General features: G+C 48.7%; 1 protein-coding gene across 1 annotated transcript in view; it reads left to right on the top strand.

The window, feature by feature from the left end:
* Window positions 1-23,168, top strand: part of LOC129706087 (IQ motif and SEC7 domain-containing protein 3-like) — a 68,920-nt gene that overhangs the window by 7,493 nt on the left and 38,259 nt on the right. The window contains 3 exon segments of the mRNA XM_055650059.1: window positions 1,116-1,277; window positions 12,160-12,282; window positions 22,794-22,960. Coding sequence (XP_055506034.1) covers window positions 1,116-1,277; window positions 12,160-12,282; window positions 22,794-22,960 — 452 coding nt within the window.

The following is a 23,168-nucleotide window of genomic DNA, read 5'->3' as shown; positions in this document are numbered from 1 at the left end:
TCGATCCCGACTACGGGCGCTGTCTGTACAGAGTTTGTACGTTCTCCCCGTGACCTGCGTGGGTTTTCTCAGAGATCTTCGGTTTCCTCCCACACTCCAAAGACGTACCGGTTTGTAGCTTAAATGGCTTGGTAAATGTAAAAACTGTCCCTAGTGGGTGTAGGATGGTGTCAATGTGCGGGGATCGCTGTGTTGGAACGGGAAGGGGTGTTAGAATGGTTCATCAAAGAGCTCCATCTATGGAGGACAAGGGTAGGCAATGTATCTGTGTTGGTTTGGTGGGATGATTGCCTTGCATTTGTGATTTCCTTGTCTATGCGGGTGACAACTTGCTTGTTCGGCCAGAGAACCTGATATTGGGGCATCTTGTTTGAAGAAGGGTCCCGACCCGAAACGTCGCAGGTCCATTCCCTCGCACAGATGCAGCCCGGCCCACTGAGTTCCTCCAGCACTTTGTGTTTTGCTTAAGGCTCCTGCACCTGCAGTTCCTCGTGATAGGTGGAGGTAACAGGAAGAAGAATGGACAAGTCAACGATAGAGAGACATCAGACAATAGACAATAGGTGCAGGAGTAGGCCATTCGGCCCTTCGAGCCAGCACCGCCATTCAATGTGATCATGGCTGATCATCCCCAATCAATACCCCGTTCCTGCCTTCTCCCCTGACTCTGCTATTTTTAAGAGCCCTATCTAGCTCTTTCTTGAAAGCATCCAGAGAACCGGCCTCCACCGCCCTCTGAGGCAGAGAATTCCACAGACTCCCCACTCTCTGTGAGAAAAACTGTTTCCTCGTCTCTGTTCTAAATGGCTTACTCCTTATTCTTCAACTGTGTGGCCCCTGGTTCTGGACTCCCCCACAATGTGTCGCTGGTATAGAGCACTCTAGAGGATCTAGAGCAGGCGGGCATTGGGAGAAACACCAAACACTCAGAGAATGTAGGTAGGCACAAAATGCTGGAGTAACTCAGCGGGACAGGCAGCATCTACGGAGAGAAGGAATGGGTGACGTTTAGGGTCGAGGCCCTTCCTCGGGCTCTTGTTCCTTGTGTCTCCACGGGACATGATATTGTGCCTCGCAGCTTCACATGACCTCTTGGCCTTTTCTTTCTCTTCCAGCAATCCTGACAAAGGGGTTCAGTTTCTGATTGCACGAGGGTTCATCCCCGACACGCCGATCGGAGTCGCCCACTTCCTGCTCCAGCGGAAGGGCCTGAGCCGACAAATGATCGGAGAGTTCCTGGGCAACAGCAAGAAGCAGTTCAACAGAGACGTCCTAGAGTGAGTCACAGCGAGATGCTTCATCTACCTCCCCCTCCCCCTCCCCCACCCCCCATCCAATATCAATCTACTCAAATCGGTCACTCATTCACCTTTCAAAGTCGCCCCCCCGCCGTTAACTCAAAGCAAACAATGCCAGCATTTATTTCAAGAGGGCTTGTGTGCACAAACAGGAATGCAACGCTCCCATGCTGAGAAACTGAAGGAAGGAATGATACTTTATAGTCACAGTGAGATTCTTTGTTCTGCGCAGGTGAGATATGCAAAGAGTCACTACATAAAGGGCGCTGACAACATTACAAGGTATCCCACGCCAGGCCCCCCTTTGTTCTCCTCCCCCCCACACCCCACACCCCCATGGCGATCCCCCCCCAAGACGAGTCCTCCAATATTCGGTACTCTGGCATTGCTTTCTCTTGCTTCCACCTGTTGCACTTGTGTTTGCCTCGATCGCATCGATGTATCGTGTTATCTGATTTGATTGCCCAGCCCACAAACAAATGCTTTTCACTGTACCTCTGTACACATGACAATTATAAAGATAAACCTTAGTTACAATCATCATAACATCGCTATTACTAGGACTATGGCCGTTAGTGCACCTTGATGGCGTTCGACAAGGTTCCACATGGTAGGCTGCTCTGGAAGGTTAGATCGCATGGGATCCAAGGAGAGATATATCTGAATGGATAGCCAATTGGTTCCATTGAAGGAAGCAGAGGGTGATGGTGGAATGTTGCTTCTCGGACTGGAGGCCTGTGACTAGTGGTGTGCCTCAGGGTTCCGAGCTGGGCCCATTACTGTTTGCCATCTACATCAATGATTTTAATGAGAACATACAGGGCAAGATTAGCAAGTTTGCTGATGATACAAAAGTGAGTGGTTTTGCAGAGAGTGAAGATGGTTGTGAAAGATTGCAGCAGGATCTGGATCGATTGGCCAGGTGGGCGGAGGAATGGTTGATGGAATTTAATACAGAGAAGTGTGAGGTGTTGCATTTTGGGACGTCGAACAAGGGCAGGACGTACACAGTGAATGGTCGGCCTCTGGGTAGTGTTGTAGAGCAGAGGGATCCCGGAGTACAGGTGCATGGTTCCTTGAAAGTCGGGTCACAGGTAGATAAGGTGGTCAAAAAGGCTTTTGACACTTTGGCCTTCATCAGTCAGAGTATTGAGTATTGAAGTTGGGAGGTCATGTTGCAGTTGTATAAGACGTTGGTGAGGCCGCATTTAGAATAATTGTGTTCAATTCTGGACACCATGTTATAGGAAAGATGTTGTCAAGCTTGAAAGGGTTCAGGAAAGACTTATAAAGATGTTGCCAGGACTAGAGGGTGTGAGCTATAGGGAGAGGTTGAGCAGGCTGGGTCTCTATTCCATGGAGCGCAGGAGGATGTGGGGAGATCTTATAGAGGTGTACAAAATCATGAGAGGAATAGATCGGGTAGACGCACAGTGTCTCTTGCCCAGAGTAGGGGAATCGAGGACCAGAGGACATATAGGTTCAAGGTGAAGGGGAAAGGATTTAGTAGGAATCTGAGGGGTAACTTTTTCACACAGAGGGTGGTGGGTGTATGGAACAAGCTGCCAGAGGAGGTAGTTGAGGCTGGGACTATCCCAATGTTTAAGAAACAGTTGAGCAGGTACATGGATAGGACGGGTTTGGAGGGATATGGACCTAGTGCAGGCAGATGGGACTAGTGTAGCTGGGACATGTTGGCCGGTATGGGCAAGTTGGGCCGAAGGGCCTGTTTCCACACTGTATCACTCTATGACTAGTGTAGCTGGGACATTGTTGGCCGGTATGGGCAAGTTGGGCTGAAGGGCCTGTTTCCACACTGTATCACTCTGTGACTATGTATTTGGTTCTGCGGACACCGTTGGATGTGCAGTGCATCAGAACCCATGGAAAGACACACGGGGCTTGTAAAATAAAAATTAAACTCATAAAAATTGTTGCAGGAAGTAACTTTTACCAACACAGCACTTTAGCAGAGTGCTGCAGTGTGCAGATGCAAACTTCTTAAAAGCTTCTGTTGCAGCTTTACTTAAAGCAACTCCATTAAACACTGCACTAACAGCAATGAAGTCAGAGCGTCTGAAATAGAAGCGCAGCTAAAGGCTGTTCAGCGCATTCTCTATCGCTGGAGATCAAGGGCTGGTCTATTATGTGTGTGCCTGCCCCCAGATCTCTTCTTTCCATTAATATCCAAAATTGGAGGGGCTATGGTGAGCTATGGTGACAGGTCCGGGGCAGTCTGGAGCAGGGGGCTGAGAGGGGGATATAATGCAGGAGTGTAACATCATGAAGGGAACAGGGTGAATGGACAGTGTCTTTTACCCTGAGTTGGGGAAACTAGTGGACACAGGTTTAAAAGGTGGACAAAATTGCTGGAGAGACTCAGCGGGTGCGGCAGCATTTATGGAGCGAAGGAAATAGGCAACGTTTCGGGCCGAAACCCTTCCGGGTTTCGGCCCGAAACGTTGCCTATTTCCTTCAGGGTTTCGGCCCGAAACGTTGCCTATTTCCTTCCGGGTTTCGGCCCGAAACGTTGCCTATTTCCTTCAGGGTTTCGGCCTGAAACGTTGCCTATTTCCTTCGCTCCATAGATGCTGCTGCACCCACTGAGTTACTCCAGCTTTTTTGTCTACCTTCGATTTTTGCAGCATCTGCAGTTCCCTCTTAAACAATCCCACGGATGGCACTGGTCAAGTTAGGTGATATCTGGCTTCATGAACCCAGCAGTGGTTCAGGTGGTGTGGAAACATTAACCGCTGGCCCGCAGCTTCTTGTCAATGTGCTTATCCCACCCTTTACCCCCCCCCCCCCTGCCTACCTTACATTCTGGAGAAGACACAGAGTGCTGGAGTAACTCAGCAGGTCAGGCAGCATCTGTGGAGAACATGGATAGGTGACGTTTCACAGAGTGCTGGAGTAACTCAGCGGGTCAGGCAGCATCTGTGGAGAACATGGATAGGTGACGTTTCACAGAGTGCTGGAGTAACTCAGTGGGTCAGGCAGCATCTGTGGAGAACATGGATAGGTGACCTTTTGGGTCAGGGCCCTTCCTCAGACCCTACTTTTAGATCCTGACCTGAAACATCGCCTATCATCTGTGGAGAACACAGATGCTGCCTGACCCCTGAGTTACTCCAGCACTACTGTGAAACGAAACGTCGCTATCCATGTTCTCCACAGATGCTGCCTGACCCGCTGAGTTATGGTGCAGTGTCATCTATGGAGCGAAGGAAATAGGCAACGTTTCGGGCTAAATCCTTCCGGGTTTCGGCCCGAAACGTTGCCTATTTCCTTAGCTCCATAGATGCTGCCTGACCCGTTGAGTTCCTCCAGCACTCTGTGAAACGTCACCTATCCATGTTCTACACAGGTGCTGCCTGACCCGCTGACTGAGTTACTCCAGCACTCTGTGTCTTCTTTTGTCAACCAGCATCTGCAGTTCCTCGTTTCTGCTCTGCTGCGTTCTAATTCTAGAAGACGGGGAACGGCCGAAACAAGTGATGATGCTGGAGCTTGGGGGAGAGTTAACTCGAGGAGATAGTATGAGATTGAAAAAATAGGTCAAGCATTTGAGGGACAGTTGTGTCACCCGGGGTGTTGTCTGGGTATTCTCCAAATCTCTTGCAACGGTGACTGACAGACACTGGGAGAGCCCCCGCGGGGGGTTTTAAAGAAAGGAGAACTTTAAAACGATGAATAAAATTAACCGCGATGTGAACCAAAGCACAAAGCAGCCCAAGATAAAGGGTTTCTTCAGCGATATCCGGGTAGGTTGAGGCCTAACCAAGTCCTTAACGACTCATTCACGAGAGTTAATGCTGATTAACGAGCGGGCTGAGGGAACGTCAGGCCTGATTTTGTAATCCCTCGCTCAAACCTAGAAGTTGTTACAACTCACCAATGCATGATAATATGCTCTACATTAGTGCTGGCTGCTCAAAGGTGATGTTGCCTCCAGGAGCCCGCGACTGACTTGCTCGCAGAGCTGCCACTTTGATTATCGGGCACGGAGGCAGAGAGACAAGCCTGCTTCTATTTTTACCCCGTGTTGCATCTTTAGCGAGTCTGGTTTTCCACTCCCATCGTGTTCCGCTCCTCTCAGCCCGTCGTATCTCTCCTCTTGAGCCCCCCCCCCCCCCTCTTGCCCCGGTTACAGTAGCCCACCATCTGACATCACCGCAGACCTTGTTATTCCAAGCCAACTCCATTTTGTAAAGAAGTTGGGATTGGGATCAGAAGGTCAGAAGTGATAACAGCAGAATGAGGCCATTCGGCCCATCAGGTCCACTCTGCCGGTAGAGAAAAATGCTGGAGAAACTCAGCGGGTGCAGCAGCATCTATGGAGGGAAGGAAATAGGCAACGTTTCGGGCCGAAACCCTTCTGGGTTTCGGCCCGAAACGTTGCCTATTTCCTTCAGGGTTTCGGCCCGAAACGTTGCCTATTTCCTTCAGGGTTTCGGCCCGAAACGTTGCCTATTTCCTTCCTCCTTAGATGCCCGAAACCCGCTGAGTTTCTCCAGGGTTCGGCCCCTACCTTCGATTTTCCTTCATCTGCCGTTCCTTCTGAAACGTTGTCTATTTCCTTCAGGGTTTCGGCCCGAAACGTTGCCTATTTCCTTCGCTCCATAGATGCTGCTGCACCCGCTGAGTTCCTCCAACACTTTTGGCTACTTTCGATTTTCCAGCACCTGCAGTTCCTTCTTAAACACAAAGGCCACTGTGACTTTCAATCATGGCTGATCTATCTCTCAGTCTCTTGACCCCATTCTCCTCCCCGTAAGCCCTGACACCCAACATAGACACAGTCAGGGTGGCAATTTAAAAATAAATTGGATAGGCATATGGATGAGAAGGGAATGGAGGGTTATGGTATGAGTGCAGGCAGGTGGGACTAAGGGAAACAAAGTTGTGTCGGCCCGGACTTGTGGGGCCGAGATGGCCGCCATTCAATGTGATCATGGCTGATCATCCCCAATCAGTACCCCGTTCCTGCCTTCTCCCCATATCCCCTGACTCCGCTATTTTTAAGAGCCCTATCTAGCTCTCTCTTGAAAGCATCCAGAGAACCCACCTCCACCGCCCTCTGAGGCAGAGAATTCCACAGACTCACCACTCTCTGTGAGAAAAAGTGTTTCCTCGTCTCCGTTCTAAATGGCTTACTCCTTATTCTTAGTAGTAGGAGTTGAGATCATAAGGCCATAAGTGATAAGAGCAGAATTAGGCCATTCGGCCCATCAAGTCTACTCTGCCATTCGATCATGGCTGATCTATCTCTCTCTCTTGACCCCATTCTCGTCCCCGTAACCCCTAACACCCGACACAGAGATGGCCAGGGTGTCATACAGCATGGAAGCAGGCCCTTCAGCCCCACTTGTCCATGTCGGCAAAGATGTCCCACCTCAGCTGCAGCAGGTAAACCAGCGACCCCCTAACTCCATGGATATCCTCCAAGTATCTCACTACCGTTACAGCCGATGTCCCGGGAGAAACTGCTTTCGATGGATATTGCCCGATGGCAGGGGCTGTGGGAGTGGGACTTCTCTCCACAACCATGGGCCTTCACAGTGGTGCAGCGGGTAGAACCGCTGCCTCACAGCGCCAGAGGCCACGGGTCGACCCTGGCGTCGGGTGCTGTCTGTGTGGAGTTTGCACGTTCTCCCTGTGACCGCGTGGGTTTCCCCCGGGTGCTCCGGTTTCCTCCCACATCCCAAAGACGTGCGGGTTTGTAGGTTAATCGGCCCCTCTGTAAATTGCCCCCTAGTGTGTAGGGAGTGGATGAGAAAGTGGGATAGCATGGAGCTAGTGTGAGCGAGGATCGATGGTCGGCATGGACTCGGTGGGCCGAAGGGCCCATTCCCATGCTGTGTCTATCCATCAATGAATCAATTCAATCAGTCATCACCGAAATCCCGGTTATTTTGCAATAACCAACCTGATCTCCCGGTGGCTCAGCAATTCAACTCCCCCCTCCCATTCCCAATCCGACCTTTCTGTCATGGGCCTCCTCCGTGGCCAGAGTAAATTGGAGGAGCAGCACCCCTTATTTCGCTTGGGTAGTTTACACCCCAGCAGTATGAACATTGACTTCTCCAATTTCAGGTAGTCCCTGCTTTCTCCCTCCTTCCCCTCCCCTTCCCAGCTCTCCCACAGCCCACTGTCTCCACCTCTTCCTTTCTTCTTCCCGACCCCCCCCCATCCCCACATCAGTCTGAAGAAGGTTCTCGAACCGAAACGTCACCTATTCCTTTGCTCCATAGAAGCTGCCTCAACCGCTGAATTTCTCCAGCATTTTTGTCTACCTCAGAAATACTAACAGTAACTAACAAGCATAAGAGAGGGCTCTTAAAAATAGCGGAGTTAGGGGGATATGGGGAGAAGGCAGGAATGGGGTACTGATTGTGGATAATCAGCCATGGTCACATTGCATGGCGGTGCTGGCTCGAGGGGCCGAATGGCCTACTCCTGCATCTATTGGTTATTGTCCATTGTCTAAATGGCTCCTACTGCCTTGTTCAAAGAAGCACATTTTCTTCAGGGGAACGTTCTGAGAATTGCTTTGGTAAAATGAAAGCTGTTATTCCCCACTGCCTACTCCTTGGATACAAGGGACTTCTTCAAGTGCAACAGTTCTTTGAACTTCCCATCCCTTGCTCCCCTGGCTAATTCAGCACTGCTTGCACATAAAAACAAACAAAAATCTTCGGTGATCTGGTCGCAACATGGAAGACAGACCAATCCCGTTAAGTGCCGTTCAGTGCGATATTTTTCCTCCCGTTCTGAAGCTGCCGCGTGGCTGATATTACGTAAGGAAATCTCAATACTCCGACTTGCTTTAGTTTCTCCTCGGGGAAGTAGCAGGAAGGTTCCATGGTGGGAGGAAGCAGTACTTTGCATGCCATACTTCATAGAAACATAGACAATAGGTGCAGGAGTAGGCCATTCGGCCCTTCGAGCCTGCACCGCCATTCAATATGATCATGGCTGATCATCCAACTCAGTATCCCGTACCTGCCTTCTCTCCATACCCCCTGATCCCTTTAGCCACAAGGGCCACATCTAACTCCCTCTTAAATATAGCCAATGAACTGTGGCCTCAACTACCTTCTGTGGCAGAGAATTCCACAGATTCACCACTCTCTGCGTGAAAAAAAAAATTCTCATATCGGACCTATAAGACTTCCCCCTTATCCTTAAACTGTGGCCCCTTGTTCTGGACTTCCCCAACATCGGGAACAAACTTCCTGCATCTAGCCTGTCCAACCCCTTAAGAACTTTGTAAGTTTCTATAAGATCCCCCCTCAATCTTCTAAATTCTAGCGAGTACAAGCCGAGTCTATCCAGTCTTTCTTCATATGAAAGTCCTGACATCCCAGGAATCAGTCTGGTGAACCTTCTCTGTACTCCCTCTATGGCAAGTACAAAGATGGTTCACCAGACTGATTCACTTACTTCAGCTTGTATAGTGGGAGTCAGGGGATATGGGGAGAAGGCAGGAACGGGGTACTGATTGTGGATGATCAGCCATGATCACATTGAATGGCGGTGCTGTCTTGAAGGGCCGAATGGCCTACTCCTGCACCTATTGTCTATTGTCTATTGTCATGCCGGATAGACTTTGGAAAATGTTAATGCAACAATTCTTAGGTGATTGAGTCTTAAGTTAACAATGCACTCTCAAAGCCTGCCTGAGGGAAAGGGAATGTATTGAAAGCACAACGGGCCCTTGGGGTGGGTGAAGTCATTTAGGAAGGATGAGAGAACTCATTATTGATTGATGCTTTAAAAGAAGAGAATAAATTGCGTTTGTGTGTTTTTCAATATCTGCCCTTTCCCTTTGCGAGGCAGGCGGCTCTCCACAGGGATTTCAACAGCAAGGCAGAAATAGAAGAGGACATTTTCTGTATCAGTTGAACCCTGAGATTAAATTATTGTGGATCTCACGGAAAGGCATTTCTCATTATTTATAGTGAAACAGACAGCCAATCTTTCTGTGTTTATCTTCTCTAGACGGCCCTGGTTTTCTTTGTCACCTTTGCTTTCTCTTTTTCTGAGGATAAGGTCACAGTTTCGTCCTTAATTCAGTCGGTTAAATCAGTGAGTAAGTCAAAGGATCTACCCGGTGCTGTAGGTGATCCCTGGTATGTGCCGAAGATGGCCACAACATGCTGGGGTAACAACTGCGGGACAGGCAGCATCTCTGTGTAGAGGGGGTGGGTGACGTTTCAGGTCGAGGTCCTCCCTCAGACCCGAAACGTGTCCCCATTCCTTCTCTCCAGAGATGCTGCCCGTCCCATTGAGTTACTCCAGCATTTTGCGTTTAAACCAGCGTTCCCACAACATCTTGTATGTGCCTCTTGGTTGATCAGCTGTTGCGGGGATAGAGCTGATGTACATGGCCTGAAATCACCTGTGTGTTATGAGAGGAAAAATCAACCAATCTACTCTCTGGCGAACAATTTTTTTTTCCCCTTAGTCCCACCTGCCTGGCACAGTGCTCATTCCACACCGCACTCTCGGATAAAGATCATGTTGCTAAACTTCTGTCCCCTCATTCTCAGCATGTCCTCTTGTTTGAAGACTCAAAGGGAAAAGTTCCACTCCAGTAAAGACCTCTATCAGTGCGTGGAGACCTAACTTTGCAACGTTCTCTAACTGTGACCCAGGCAACACGTGGGTTTCCTCTCAGTTTCCACCTATAATGGGCCCAAATTGACATGATTTGGGCCTTGTAGATTTTAAATTAGATCCCAGCTTCTATAGACAATAGGCTAGCATACCAGGAGTAGGCCATTCTATATGGATTTCCCATCGAGCCAGCACCGATCCCCATTCACTGTATTCTTCAATACCAGTACCCCGTACGTCCTATTTTGATTTGTCCTCCCCAGGTGTATCCCCTGACTTATCACTATCATTTATGAGAGAGCCCTATCTACTCTCTGGCGGCATCTTGCAGCAGGTAGCTACCTCCAGTGAGACCCGGTTCCTCCACCCGCCCTCCCTGTGACCGCGTGGGCAGAGAATTCCACCTACATCCCAGACATGTCATCAAGTCATCAAGTCAAGTCAAGTCAAGTTTATTTGTCACATACACATACGAGATGTGCAGTGAAATGAAAGTGGCAATGCTCGCGGACTTTTGTGCAAAAGACAAACAACAAAACAACCAAACAAACTATAAACACAATCATAACACACATATTCTTTTACATAATAAATAATGGAAGGAAAAACGTTCAGTAGAGTTAGTCCCTGGTGAGATAGGCGTTTACAGTCCGAATGGCCTCTGGGAAGAAACTCTTTCTCAACCTCTCCGTTCTCACTGCGTGGCAACGGAGGCGTTTGCCTGACCGTAGCAGCTGGAACAGTCCGTTGCAGGGGTGGAAGGGGTCTCCCATGATCTCCGTTCTAAATGGCCGACCCATGTCTTTGGAGTGTGGGAGGAAACCGAAGATCTCGGAGAAAACCCACGTGGTCTCGGGGAGAACGTGCAAACTCCGTACAGACAGCGCCCGTAGTCGTGATCGAACCCGGGTCTCCGGCAACGCAAGCGGTGTAAGGCAGCAACTCTACCGCTGCACCACCGTGACCGCCCCTACAATTACACTTGAGTCCAATTACAACATTGAATAGACATTTGGATGGGTACATGGGATGTAAAATAAAGGGGGGGGGGGGGGGGCAAATGGGACGAGTTGAGACAGGCATCTCGGTCTGCATGTGTGAGATGGACCGAAGGGCATGTTTAGATGCTGTTTGATTTTATTGTTGCGTATTGCAATATTTTCTTGTCTAACATCCATTTATATTAATGCATTGTGGAGGGTTCAATAACAAGTGATTTTTTTTTAAACATTGCACTGTTAACAAATGGATGGTTCCATTAACAAGTGATGGTTGGCCATTTGCTTGTGATGAGAATGAAAACTTACTCACAAATAATTTCAGAAGTGATGGATGAGATGCAGGTCGGTCCAATGTCCTACACAAACTAATGACCTCCTTTCAGTAATAGCATGTCATTTACTACCTGATGGGAGGATCCAATTGATCATGCCACCATGGGGCGCCGTGCGATTGGCAGCCCCGCCAGTAGTCCGTCTGTTTTTTTGTCTTTTTTTAATTTTTAGTGTGTGTTAAAAGTGTTTGTAAATGTTCTCTGGTTTGTTTTATTTGGGGGAGGGGGAGAGGGAGGGAGAGGAGAGGGGGGGGAGGAGGGGGGGGGGGGGGAAACTTTAAAAAAAAATTCTTGCCTGCTGGAGATGCGATAGATTTCCGGATCGCATTCTCCGGCCACTCTGCAGCCTACCATCGATGGAGCTGGAGGCCACCACGGACTGACCTTGGGCCCTACTTAATATGGGAGTCGATCCCTTGCCTGGAATCACTCCAACCGCAGCCTGCGGACTTTACATCGGGAGCTCGCAGTCTCGACTGAGGCCGTGGATGTCGGGAGCTCCAACTAACGCAGAGGCACCACCAGCCCCGACGCGGGGTCCGATTGCCGGCCCGGGGAGCTGACATCCCCCCGATGCAGGAGCTGTTCGCCCCCAATGCGGGGGGTCCAAATGCCGCCGGCTACTGGAGTCAAGATCGTCCCGTCACCGGAGGCTCGTGGCCCCCGACCGCGGGAGAGCAAAGAAGGGAAGGGATTGAACATTTTTTCACCTTCCATCACAGTGAGGAATGTGGAGGAGTCACTGTGGTGGATGTTTATGTTGAAATGTATTTTGAGTGTTCTGTTGCTTTTTATTTGTATAACTGACTCGGCAAATGTAATTCCTCGTATGTTGCAAAACATACTTGGCTAATAAAGTATTGTCGTGCTTGTGATTATAACCATGCATCCTCTGCTTGCTTCCAGTTGCGTTGTCGATGAGATGGACTTCTCTAACATGGAATTGGATGAAGCACTGCGCAAGTTCCAGGCTCACATCCGAGTGCAAGGAGAGGCGCAGAAGGTGGAGCGGCTGATCGAAGCGTTCAGGTAAGGACAGTAGTTAGTTTTAAAGCTCCTGGTACAGTATTGAGGCACAGGTGTCTCTGCAGTGGCTGGAACCTTGAGCTAAACACCAAGTGCTGGAGGAACTCGACAGGTCAACCAGCATCTTGTAGCATGAACCTGAGGGGTGGGTGTATGGAACCAGCTGCTAGAGGAGGTAGTTGAAGCAGGAACTATCACAATGTTTAAGAACCAGTTGGGCAGGTACATGGATAGCACGGGTTTGGAAGGATATGGACCAAGCGCAGGCAGGTGGGACTGGTGTAGCTGGGACATTGTTGGCCGGTGTGGGCGAGTTGGGCTGAAGGGCCTGTTTCCACACTGTTTCACTCTATGACTATTTATGGAAGAAAGGGACAGGCAACACATCAGGTTGGGAACCTTCTTCAGCGTGTCAGGCCAAAGAGCCTGTTGGGTTACTTGGAGTAATATTATCTTGTTCTACATCCATTAAAATTAATGCATTTCAAATATTTCAATAACAAGTGTTTGTTTTTTTTAAAAAGCGCTGTTAAAAAATGGATGGTTTGGTTGAAGAATGGTCTTGTTTCGGGTAGGTTGAAGAAGGGTCTTGTTTCGGGTTGGTTGAAGAATGGTCTTGATTCGGGTTTGGTTGAAGAATGGTCTTGATTCGGGTTGGTTGAAGAATGGTCTTGTTTCGGGTTGGTTGAAGAATGGTCTTTTCGGGTTGGTTGAAGAATGGTCTTGTTTCGGGTAGGTTGAAGAATGGTCTTGTTTCGGGTTGGTTGAAGAATGGTCTTGTTTCGGGTTGGTTGAAGAATGGTCTTGTTTCGGGTTGGTTGAAGAATGGTCTTGTTTCGGGTAGGTTGAAGAAGGGTCTTGTTTCGGGTTGGTTGAAGAAGTCAAGTCAAGTTTTATTCGTCACTTGTCAGCAGCGGTACAATGAAAAAAGAACACACAATGCACAATAAAAATATTCACAAACATCCACCACAGCATTCATCACTGTGGTGGGAGGCACAAAAGTTGCCCAGTCCTCCTCCATTTCCCCCTGGTCGGGACCTCAACCCTCCACAGTCGCTGCTGTGGGCATCCAGATATTCAGGCAAGGTAAGTCCAGATAAGTCCTGAATTGGTGCCTCCTCACCATGGAAAATGTTGTCTCTCCGTGGAGGAGGTGACTGAAGGGGTTCCCCCCTTACCCCCCCCTCCCTTAAATCACTTAAATGTTTAAAATTGTAGGTCTATTTAAAACTTCCTTATGGATTTAAAAGTAAGTTCAAGAATAGAAAATATCAAAAAAACATATTTTATTAGATAAGGCAAATCTTCATGAGGATTTCTGCTCAAAACACAATCGATTGAATTGATTGATAAATTGAAGGACACAGCATGGAAATGTGCCTCTGGCCAACCGAGTCCACGCCGGCCATCGATCACCCATCCACACATTAGGTATTTGCGCACTTTGCGTTCTGCAAATCAGTACGGAAGGACATATTGCCATAGAGGGAGTGCAGAGAAGGTTCTATCACTGATTCCTGGGATGTCCAGGACTTGTCTTTGAAACCAGACTGGATAGACTTGGTTTATACTCTCTAGGAAAAGGAGATTGAGAGGGGATCTTATAGAAACTTACAAATTCTTAAGGGGTTGGACAGGCTAGATGCAGGAAGATTGCTCCCGATGTTGGGGAAGTCCAGGACAAGGGGTCACAGCTTAAGAATATAAGGGGGAAATCCACTTAAAAACCTAAGATGAGAAAACTTTTTTCGCACAGAGAGTGGTGAATCTCTGGAACTCTCTGCCACAGAGGGTAGTCGAGGCCAGTTCAATTGGCTATATTTAAGAGGGAGTTAGATGTGGCCCTTGTAAGGCAAATCTTCATGAGGGTATGGCTCAAAAGGCAGGTACGGGAACTGATTGATGATCATTGAAGATCACATTGAATGGGCGGTGCAGGCTCGAAGGGCCGACCGGTCTACGCCTGCCATCGATAATTTTTATGTTTCATGTAGGTATTTCAATGTTATCCCACTCTCTCATCCACTCCCTACACACTAGGGGGCGATTTACAGAGGAGCCAATTAACCTACAAACCCGCGCATCTTTGGAACGTGGGAGGAAACCGGAGCACCCGGAGGAAACTCATACAGTTACAGTGGGAGAATGTGCAAACTCCGCACAGACAGCACCCGTAGTCAAGATTGAACCCGGGTCTTTGGGGCTGTGGGGCAGTATCATCAAGGACCCACATCATCCTGGCCACACACTCATCTCCCCGCTACCTTCAGGTAGAAGGTGCAGGAGCCTGAAGACTGCAACGTCCAGGTTAAGGAATAGCTACTTCCCCACAGCCATCAGGCTATTAAACTCAACTCAAACAAAACTCTGAACATTAATAGCCCATTATCTGTTTATTTGCACTTTATCTGTTTTATTTATTGATGTGTGTATATATTTATACAATGGTATATGGACACACTGATCTGTTCTGTATTCATGCCGTCTATGTTCTGTTGTGCAAGAATTTCATTGTCCTATCTGGGACACATGACAATAAACTCTCTTGACTTGACTATTGCAATGTTTAAGAAACAATTGGACAGGTGCATGGATAGGACATGATTTGGAGGGGTATGGGCCAAATGCAGGCAAGTGGGACAAGTGCAGATGGGATGTGTTGGCCAGTGTGGGCAAGTTGGGCCGAAGGGCCTGTTTTTCACTCTCTATGACAATAAACTCTCTTGAATCTTGGATCTTGAATCTTGAATCAACTCTACCACTGCGCCACCATGCAGTGTTTCTGCATTGGCACCGGTGAAGATGGGGATGTTTTTGGGTGTCTACCCCTCCCTATCGTTGTTTAGTGGTACACTTTCATTCATGAAAGCATGTGGCGCAAGTCCAGAACTCTGATCTGATGTGTTGGGGGGGTTATCGGGCCACTGCTCTGTTAACAGCAAGCTGTTTGCAATGTTTTAACATCCTGAGTTGGCACTTCATTTTTAGCTTTGGCAGATGATGCCTCTCTCTTGTTCATCTACTCCACTGGAAAAAGGATCCAGGACTTGGCTCAGCAGTAACGGGAGGCTTAAAGGCGAGGTGGAATACATATCTGGCAGCACATTGTGCCAGTCAAGTGCCCAGTATCACCTCATTGGAGGTAGACAAAAAGTGCTGGAGAAACTCAGCGGGTGCAGCAGCATCTATGGAGCGAAGGAAATAGGCAACGTTTCGGGCCGAAACCCTGAAGGAAATAGGCAACGTTTCGGGCCGAAACCCTGAAGGAAATAGGCAACGTTTCGGGCCGAAACCCTGAAGGAAATAGGTAACGTTTCGGGCCGAAACCCAGAAGGAAATAGGCAACGTTTCGGGCCGAAACCCTGAAGGAAATTGGCAACATTTCGGGCCGAAACCCTGAAGGAAATAGGCAACGTTTCGGGCCGAAACCCTGAAGGAAATAGGCAACGTTTCGGGCCGAAACCCTGAAGGAAATAGGCAACGTTTCGGGCCGAAACCCTGAAGGAAATAGGCAACGTTTCGGGCCGAAACCCTGAAGGAAATAGGCAACGTTTCGGGCCGAAACCCTGAAGGAAATAGGCAACGTTTCGGGCCGAAACCCTGAAGGAAATAGGCAACGTTTCGGGCCGAAACCCTGAAGGAAATAGGCAACGTTTCGGGCCGAAACCCTTCCGGGTTTCGGCCCGAAACGTTGCCTATTTCCTTCGCTCCATAGATGCTGCTGCACCCGCTGATTCTCTCCAGCGCTTTTGTCTACCTTCGATTTTCCAGCATCTGCAGTTCCTTCTTAACCACCTTATTCGATCTGTTTGCAATGTGTCCCATCTAGTATAGTGGTAACCATTTGTGAACACTAATGGGCCCTGTCCCACTTGGTGAATTTTTTCTGCGACTGCCGGCGTCATATCAGTGTCGCCAAAAGATTTTGAACATTTCGAAAATCCAGCAGCGACAAAAAAAAATGCTGCGACACTTGAGAAGACAAGAAGGCTCATCAGCGTCTCTTCTTCCTGAGGAGACTGAAGAAGGTCCATCTGTCTCCTCAGATCCTGGTGAACTTCTACCGCTGCACCATCGAGAGCATCCTTACCAACTGCATCACAGTATGGTATGGCAACTGCTCTGTCTCCGACCGGAAGGCACTGCAGAGGGTGGTGAAAATTGCCCAACGCATCACCGGTTCCTCGCTCCCCTCCATTGAGTCTGTCCAAAGCAAGCGCTGTCTGCGGAGGGCACTCAGCATCGCCAAGGACTGCTCTCACCCCAACCATGGACTGTTTACCCTCCTACCATCCGGGAGGCGCTACAGGTCTCTCCGTTGCCGAACCAGCAGGTCGAGGAACAGCTTCTTTCCGGCGGCTGTCACTCTACTAAACAACGTACCTCGGTGACTGCCAATCACCCCCCCCCCCCGGACACTTATTATTTTTTTTTTTATTCAAATCGTTTGCTATGTCGCTCTTCCAGGGAGATGCTAAATGCATTTCGTTGTCTCTGTATTGTACACTGACAATGACAATTAAAATTGAATCTGAATCTGATCTGAATCTGAATCTGAGAAAACACCGGGGCGTTAATATGTCATCACGCTGCGAAATTCTCGGTGACCCTGATACGCCAGTCAATGATGCCGGCAGTCGCCGAACAAAAATCGCCAAGTTGGGGCAGGCCCTTTATGTTGACACAAGGACCTGCAGATGCTGGTTTCAGTCAGGGTTCCATCAATAGGAGAGTTGTGTAGCAGTCGCAGGCTATGTAGGTTTTTCTGCAATGTTGCTTTCTCCCCCAAAACTCAATATGGCAGATGAATCTTTCTAAAATCCAGCTTCCCGGGATCGTCGGGAAGGTCTCGACTTGAAACGTTGTCCATTCCTTCTCTCCAGAGATAGAAACATAGAAACATAGAAAATTGGTGTAGGAGTTGGTCATTCGGCCCTTCGAGCCTGCACCGCCATTCAATATGACCATGGCTGATCATCCAACTCAGTATCCCGTACCTGCCTTCTCTCCATACCCTCTGATCCCTTTAGCCACAAGGGCCACATCTAACTCCCTCTTAAATATAGCCAAATGAACTGGCCTCAACTACCCTCTGTGGTAGAGAGTTCCAGAGATTCACTGCTCTCTGTGTAAAAAATGTTTTTCTCATCTCGGTCCTAAAAGATTTCCCCCTTATCCTTAAATTGTGACCCCTTGTTCTGGACTTCCCCAACATCTAAGTGAGCATGTTTAAAGGTCATATGCAGATGATGATGTCAATATTATCATTCTCTATCATCCTGTTTCTGTAATTATTATAGATGCTCGCAGACTAAATACAAATTCAAAAAAAATATATATAGCCAGTGAACTGTGGCCTCAACTACCTTCTGTGGCTGCACATCTTGTATGTGTATGTGACAAATAAACTTGACTTGACTTGACTTGACTTGAATTCCACAGATTCTCTGTGTAAAAAATGTTTTTCTCATCCCAGCCCTAAAAGATTTCCCCCTTATCCTTAAACTGTGTGACCCCTTGTTCTGGACTTCCCCAACATCGGGAACAGTCTTCTTGCATCTAGCCTGTCCAACCCCTTGCCTGTCCCGCTGAGTTTCCTCCAGCATTTTGTGTCTATCTCCAGCATCTTGGGCACCATATCTGAGGAAGGATGTGCTGGCTCTGGAGAGGCTCCAGAGGGGGTTTACAAGAACGACCCCAGGAATGAGTAAGAAGGAACTGCAGATGTTGGAAAAATCGAAGGTAGACAAAATTGCTGGAGAAACCCAGCGGGTGAGGCAGCATCTATGGAGAGAAGGAATAGGTGACGTTTCGGGTCGAGAATGAGACCTCATTGAAATATACAGAATAGACAAAGGCTTGGATGGAGTGGATATGGAGAGGATGTTTCGACTTGTGGGAGAGTCTAGGACCAGAGGGCATAGCCTCAGAATTAACGGGTGTTCTTTTAGGAAGGATATGAGGAGAAATGTCTTTAGTCAGAGGGTGGTGAATCTGTGGAATTCTTTGCCACAGACGGCTGTGGAGGCCACAAGTCAGTGGATATTTTTAAGGCAGAGATAGATAGATTCTTGATCAGTACGGGTGTCAGGGGTTACGGGGAGAAGGCAGGAGAATGGGGTTAGGAGGGAGAGATAGATCAGCCGTGATTAAATGGCAGAGTAGACTTGATGGGCCGAATGGCCTATTTGAGCTCCTATTACTTATGACCTTATAGTTTAGTTTAGAGAAAAGGCAGTTAATAGGCTCTTTGGTCCACCAAGTCCACAGCAGCCATCGATCACCCGTTCATCGAACCTATTTCTCCCCTCCCCTTCCATTATATTCCTTCAACCTCACTTCACAATTTGCAACTCTTCAATCCTGTTGTCTCACTCTCTGTGTTTTCATCTCTGGCCATTGTCCATCCGTCTGCAAGGGCGGTCCCGTCTGGGACAAACCAATTTAGCCCAAATTACGGGATGTCCCAGCTAATACGGGGCAGTTGACAACCCTACTGGAACGCACTACCAGGGGTGGTGGTGGGGTCCCTCTACGCAGGGATTCTCCCCCTCTACATTGGGGACCTGGGGTGGAGGGTATTGCACCGAGGTGTTCCCTGCAACTTGTTTCTCTCGCCGTTCACAAACTCGCCAGCCGCCTGCCACTGTTGCGGGCTGGAAGAGTCTGTGTACCACGGGTACATGGAGTGCGTGAGGCTACAGCCACTGTTTGAATATCTAAAGGGGCTGCTCCTTGCCTTCTGGCTGCATTTTTCACCCACCATCCTCATCTTTGGACACCCTGTGCGTAGGGGAGAGGGTAGGGCTGAAGATGTCCTGGTTGGGTTGTTCCTGGGCCTGGCCAAGATGGCCATCCGCGAGTCACGGCGCCAGACGGTGGGGGGCTCTACCCGTGCCAGCTGCCCGCCCCTTTTCCGGGGTAATGTCCGTGCCTGGGTGGGATTAGAAAGGGAATACGCCCTGTCTAGGGGCACCCTGAGGGAGTTCCGGGACCGCTGGGCTCCGCAGGGTGTTGAATGTATCCTCAATAAGGATTGTATCATAGTTGTATAGTAGTTTATTATGGATACATGTTTGTATTGTATTTATGGTGGTGGGTTCTGGCTTGTTTTATTGTAGTGTCAATATTATTTTTAATAATTGAATACATTTAGTTGTAAAAAAAAAAAAAAGGGGTGGTGGTGGAGGCAGATATGATAGTGGTGTATAAGAGGCTTTTAGACATGCACATGGACACATGCAGGGAACGGAGGGATATGGATCACAGGCATTCAGAGGAGAATAGTTAATCTTGCCATCATATTCAGCACAGACATAGTGGGCCGAAGGCCCTGTTCCTTGTTGCTGTGCTGTTCTAATGTGCCTGTCCCACTTACGCAACTTTTTCAACATGTTGAAAACCCAGCGGGGACCAGAAAGACGCTACGACTCTTTGGGCGACTGAGGAGACGACTCACGACCGTACAGGCGACATGTCGCGGGGTGAAGCCCGTATGGTCATGAGTAGTCGCCCAAAGAGCCGTACCGTATTCTAGTCGCCGCTGGGTTTTCCGGCGACCTGCTGCGGCTATGATGGGTGCCGGCAGTCGCCGAAAAAAAATCACGTAAGTGGGACAGGCCCTTAAGTCCTCTGTAGAGCGTTGGAGTCCGCATCATCTGTTTGAATATCCGTGGCGGCTGGTAAAGGCCCTGTCCCACTGTACGAGGTTGTTCAAGTGTTCTCCCGAGTTTAAAAAAAAATCTAACTCTTGGTAAGCACGTGGAATGTACGTAGCGGGTACGTCGGAGCTCGGGGACGTCTCTTAACGGCCCGTAACGCTAACGGCAGGTACTCGGGAAACGCGGTAAGCTCGTGAAGATTTTTCAACATGTTGTATCATGTCCACGAGAGCCCCGAGTACCCATGAGCGGCCATTACCGTAACTCTCCGAGTTCGAATCAGGGCAAACTCAGGAGAACTCTTGAATTAGCTTGTACAGTGGGACAGGCCCCTTAACAATTCCAATTCAAATTTGTAATTAGTCTGCGAGCATCTATAATAATTACAGAAACAGGATGATAGAGAATGATGATATTGACATCATCATCTGCATATGACCTTTAAACATGCTCACTTAGATGAATAATTAAACTGATTAGTGCAGACTATGTTGCTGAGAGAAAACGTTTGTACATTTGCATGCTGTTTATGAATTGAACACAATTCATGGTGATTGCTGCTCCTGTATTTACTTTGTGGGAAAGATATTCCTAGAATAAGAATGAGACCAAAAACTCAGCTTCAATTGCGATCCTTTTTCATAGCAAACCACAAGGATCTACGCAGGTAAACAAAAGTGCTGGAGAAACTCAGCGGGTGCAGCAGCATCTATGGAGCAAAGGAAATAGGCAACGTTTCGGGCCGAAACCCTGAAGGAAATAGGCGAAGTTTCGGGCCGAAACCCGGAAGGAAATAGGCAACGTTTCGGGCCGAAACCCAGAAGGGTTTCGGCCCGAAACGTTGCCTATTTCCTCCGCTCCATAGATGCTGCTGCACCTGCTTAGTTTCTCCAGCACTTTTGTCTACTTTAACATATAACATATATATATAAAACATATAACAATTACAGCACGGAAACAGGCCATCTCGGCCCTTCTAGTCCGTGCCGAACCTAGTCTCAGCTACCTGCACTCAGACCATAACCCTTCATTCCATTTTATAACTTGATGTTTGAGTATCTCTCTCTCCCACTGAAGGAAATAGGCAACGTTTCGGGCCGAAGCCCTGGAGGAAATAGGCAACGTTTCGGGCCGAAGCCCTGGAGGAAATAGGCAACGTTTCGGGCCGAAACCCTTCTGGGTTTCGGCCCGAAACGTTGCCTATTTTCTTCGCTCCATAGATGCTGCTGCACCCGCTGAGTTTTAGAAGATTGAGGGAGGATCTTATAGCAACTTACAAATTTCTTAAGGGGTTGGACAGGCTAGATGCAGGAAGATTGTTCCCAATGTTGGGGAAGTCCAGAACAAGGGGTCACAGTTTAAGGATAAGGGGGAAATCTTTTAGGACCGAGATGAGAACATTTTTTTTCACACAGAGAGTGTTGAATCTGTGGAATTCTCTGCCACAGAAGGTAGTTGAGGCCAGTTCATTGGCTATATTTAAGAGGGAGTTAGATGTGGCCCTTGTGGCTAAAGGGATCAGGGGGTATGGAGAGAAGGCAGGGATGGGATACTGAGTTGGATGATCAGCCATGATCATATTGAATGGCGGTGCAGGCTCGAAGGGCCGAATGGCCTACTCCTGCACCTAATTTCTATGTTTCTATGTTTCTATATTTCTCCAGCACTTTTGTCTGCCTTCGATTTTCCAGCATCTGCAGTTCCTTCTTAAACAAGGATCTCTGCAGTTGTGCAGGAATTGGGAAGCAAATGTCATCGATAACAAGAGTCAGGAAGTCAAGTTGCAGTTTTGTTAAGGACCTGTACAACTTACACGATTTCTTTTCAGCGACCCGTTATAGTCGCAGCAGCAGGTTGCCGAAAGTTTTCAACGTGGTGAAAATCCAGCGGAGACCAGAAAAAGGTACACGACTCTTTGGGCGACTACTCACCACCAAACAGGCGTTACCCCCGCGACAACATGCTGAAAATCCAGTCGCCCAAAGAGTCGTACGTTTTTCTGGTCGCTGCTGGATTTTCACCATGTTGAAACCTTTCGGCAACCTGCTGCGACTATGACGGGTGCCGGCTAGTCGCCGAAAAAAATTGCTTCTGTGTGATGGACTGGGCTACACCTACAATGGTGGGGAGTGTGGTGTGTGTGATGGACTGGGCTACATCTACACTGGTGGGGAGTGTGGTGTGTGTGTGATGGACTGGGCTACATCTAAAATGGTGGGGAGTGTGGTGTGTGTGTGATGGACTGGGCTACATCTACAATGGTGGGGAGTGTGGTGTGTGTGTGATGGACTGGGCTACATCTACAATGGGGTGTGTGTGTGTGGGCTTTGGTTACATAGACAGGGGGGGGGAGTGGTGTGTGTGTGGGACTGGGCTACATTTACAATGGTGGGGAGTGTGGTGTGTGTGTGATGGACTGGGCTACATCTACAATGGTGGGGAGTGTGGTCTGTGTGATGGACTGGGCTACATCTACAATGGTGGGGAGTGTGGTGTGTGTGATGGACTGGGCTACATCTACAATGGTGGGGAGTGTGGTGTGTGTGATGGACTGGGCTACATCTACAACTCTCTTTTGATCTTGCTAAAGCCTTTTTCTTCCTTACGATGACTGCGGTGGAAGATTAATAACCAGCTGAGCACATTATTAGGATTTTAATTAAAGCAGGTACAATAATCAGCATGTTATTTCTGAGCGCATTCCTTCGGGGTCTTGTTTCCAATAGAGGGCAGTTGTCGTATCTCATGCTGCTGAATTGATCAGATTTGTTGCCAGAGACTGAGGCAGAGCATTGGTCTTGTCCGCTAATGTCCGTGACTAACGTTGGGGGTTGTGTGTGCTTCTCCCAGCCAGCGTTATTGCGTGTGTAACCCCGACGTGGTTCAACAGTTCCACAACCCGGACACAATCTTCATCCTGGCTTTCGCCATCATCTTGCTGAACACAGACATGTACAGCCCCAACATCAAGCCCGATCGCAAGATGATGCTGGAGGACTTCATCCGTAACTTACGAGGTGAGTGTGGCCGGCTCACCTTATCTTAGCAAGTAGTTTGGTTTAGTTCTGAGACACAGCATGGAGACAGGCCCTTCGGCCCGGCCAGTCCGTGCCGACCTGCGATCCCCGCACACTAACACCATCCTGCCCACACCAGGGGCAATTTACAGAAGCCAAATCTGCACGTCTTTGTAGTGTGGTAGGAAACCGGAGCACCCGGAGAAAA

This window comes from Leucoraja erinacea, chromosome 19, assembly GCF_028641065.1.
Source record: "Leucoraja erinacea ecotype New England chromosome 19, Leri_hhj_1, whole genome shotgun sequence".
Lineage (NCBI taxonomy): Eukaryota > Metazoa > Chordata > Chondrichthyes > Rajiformes > Rajidae > Leucoraja > Leucoraja erinaceus.
Note: the sequence above shows the minus strand (reverse complement) of the source record. Positions and strands in the feature narration are given on the sequence as shown.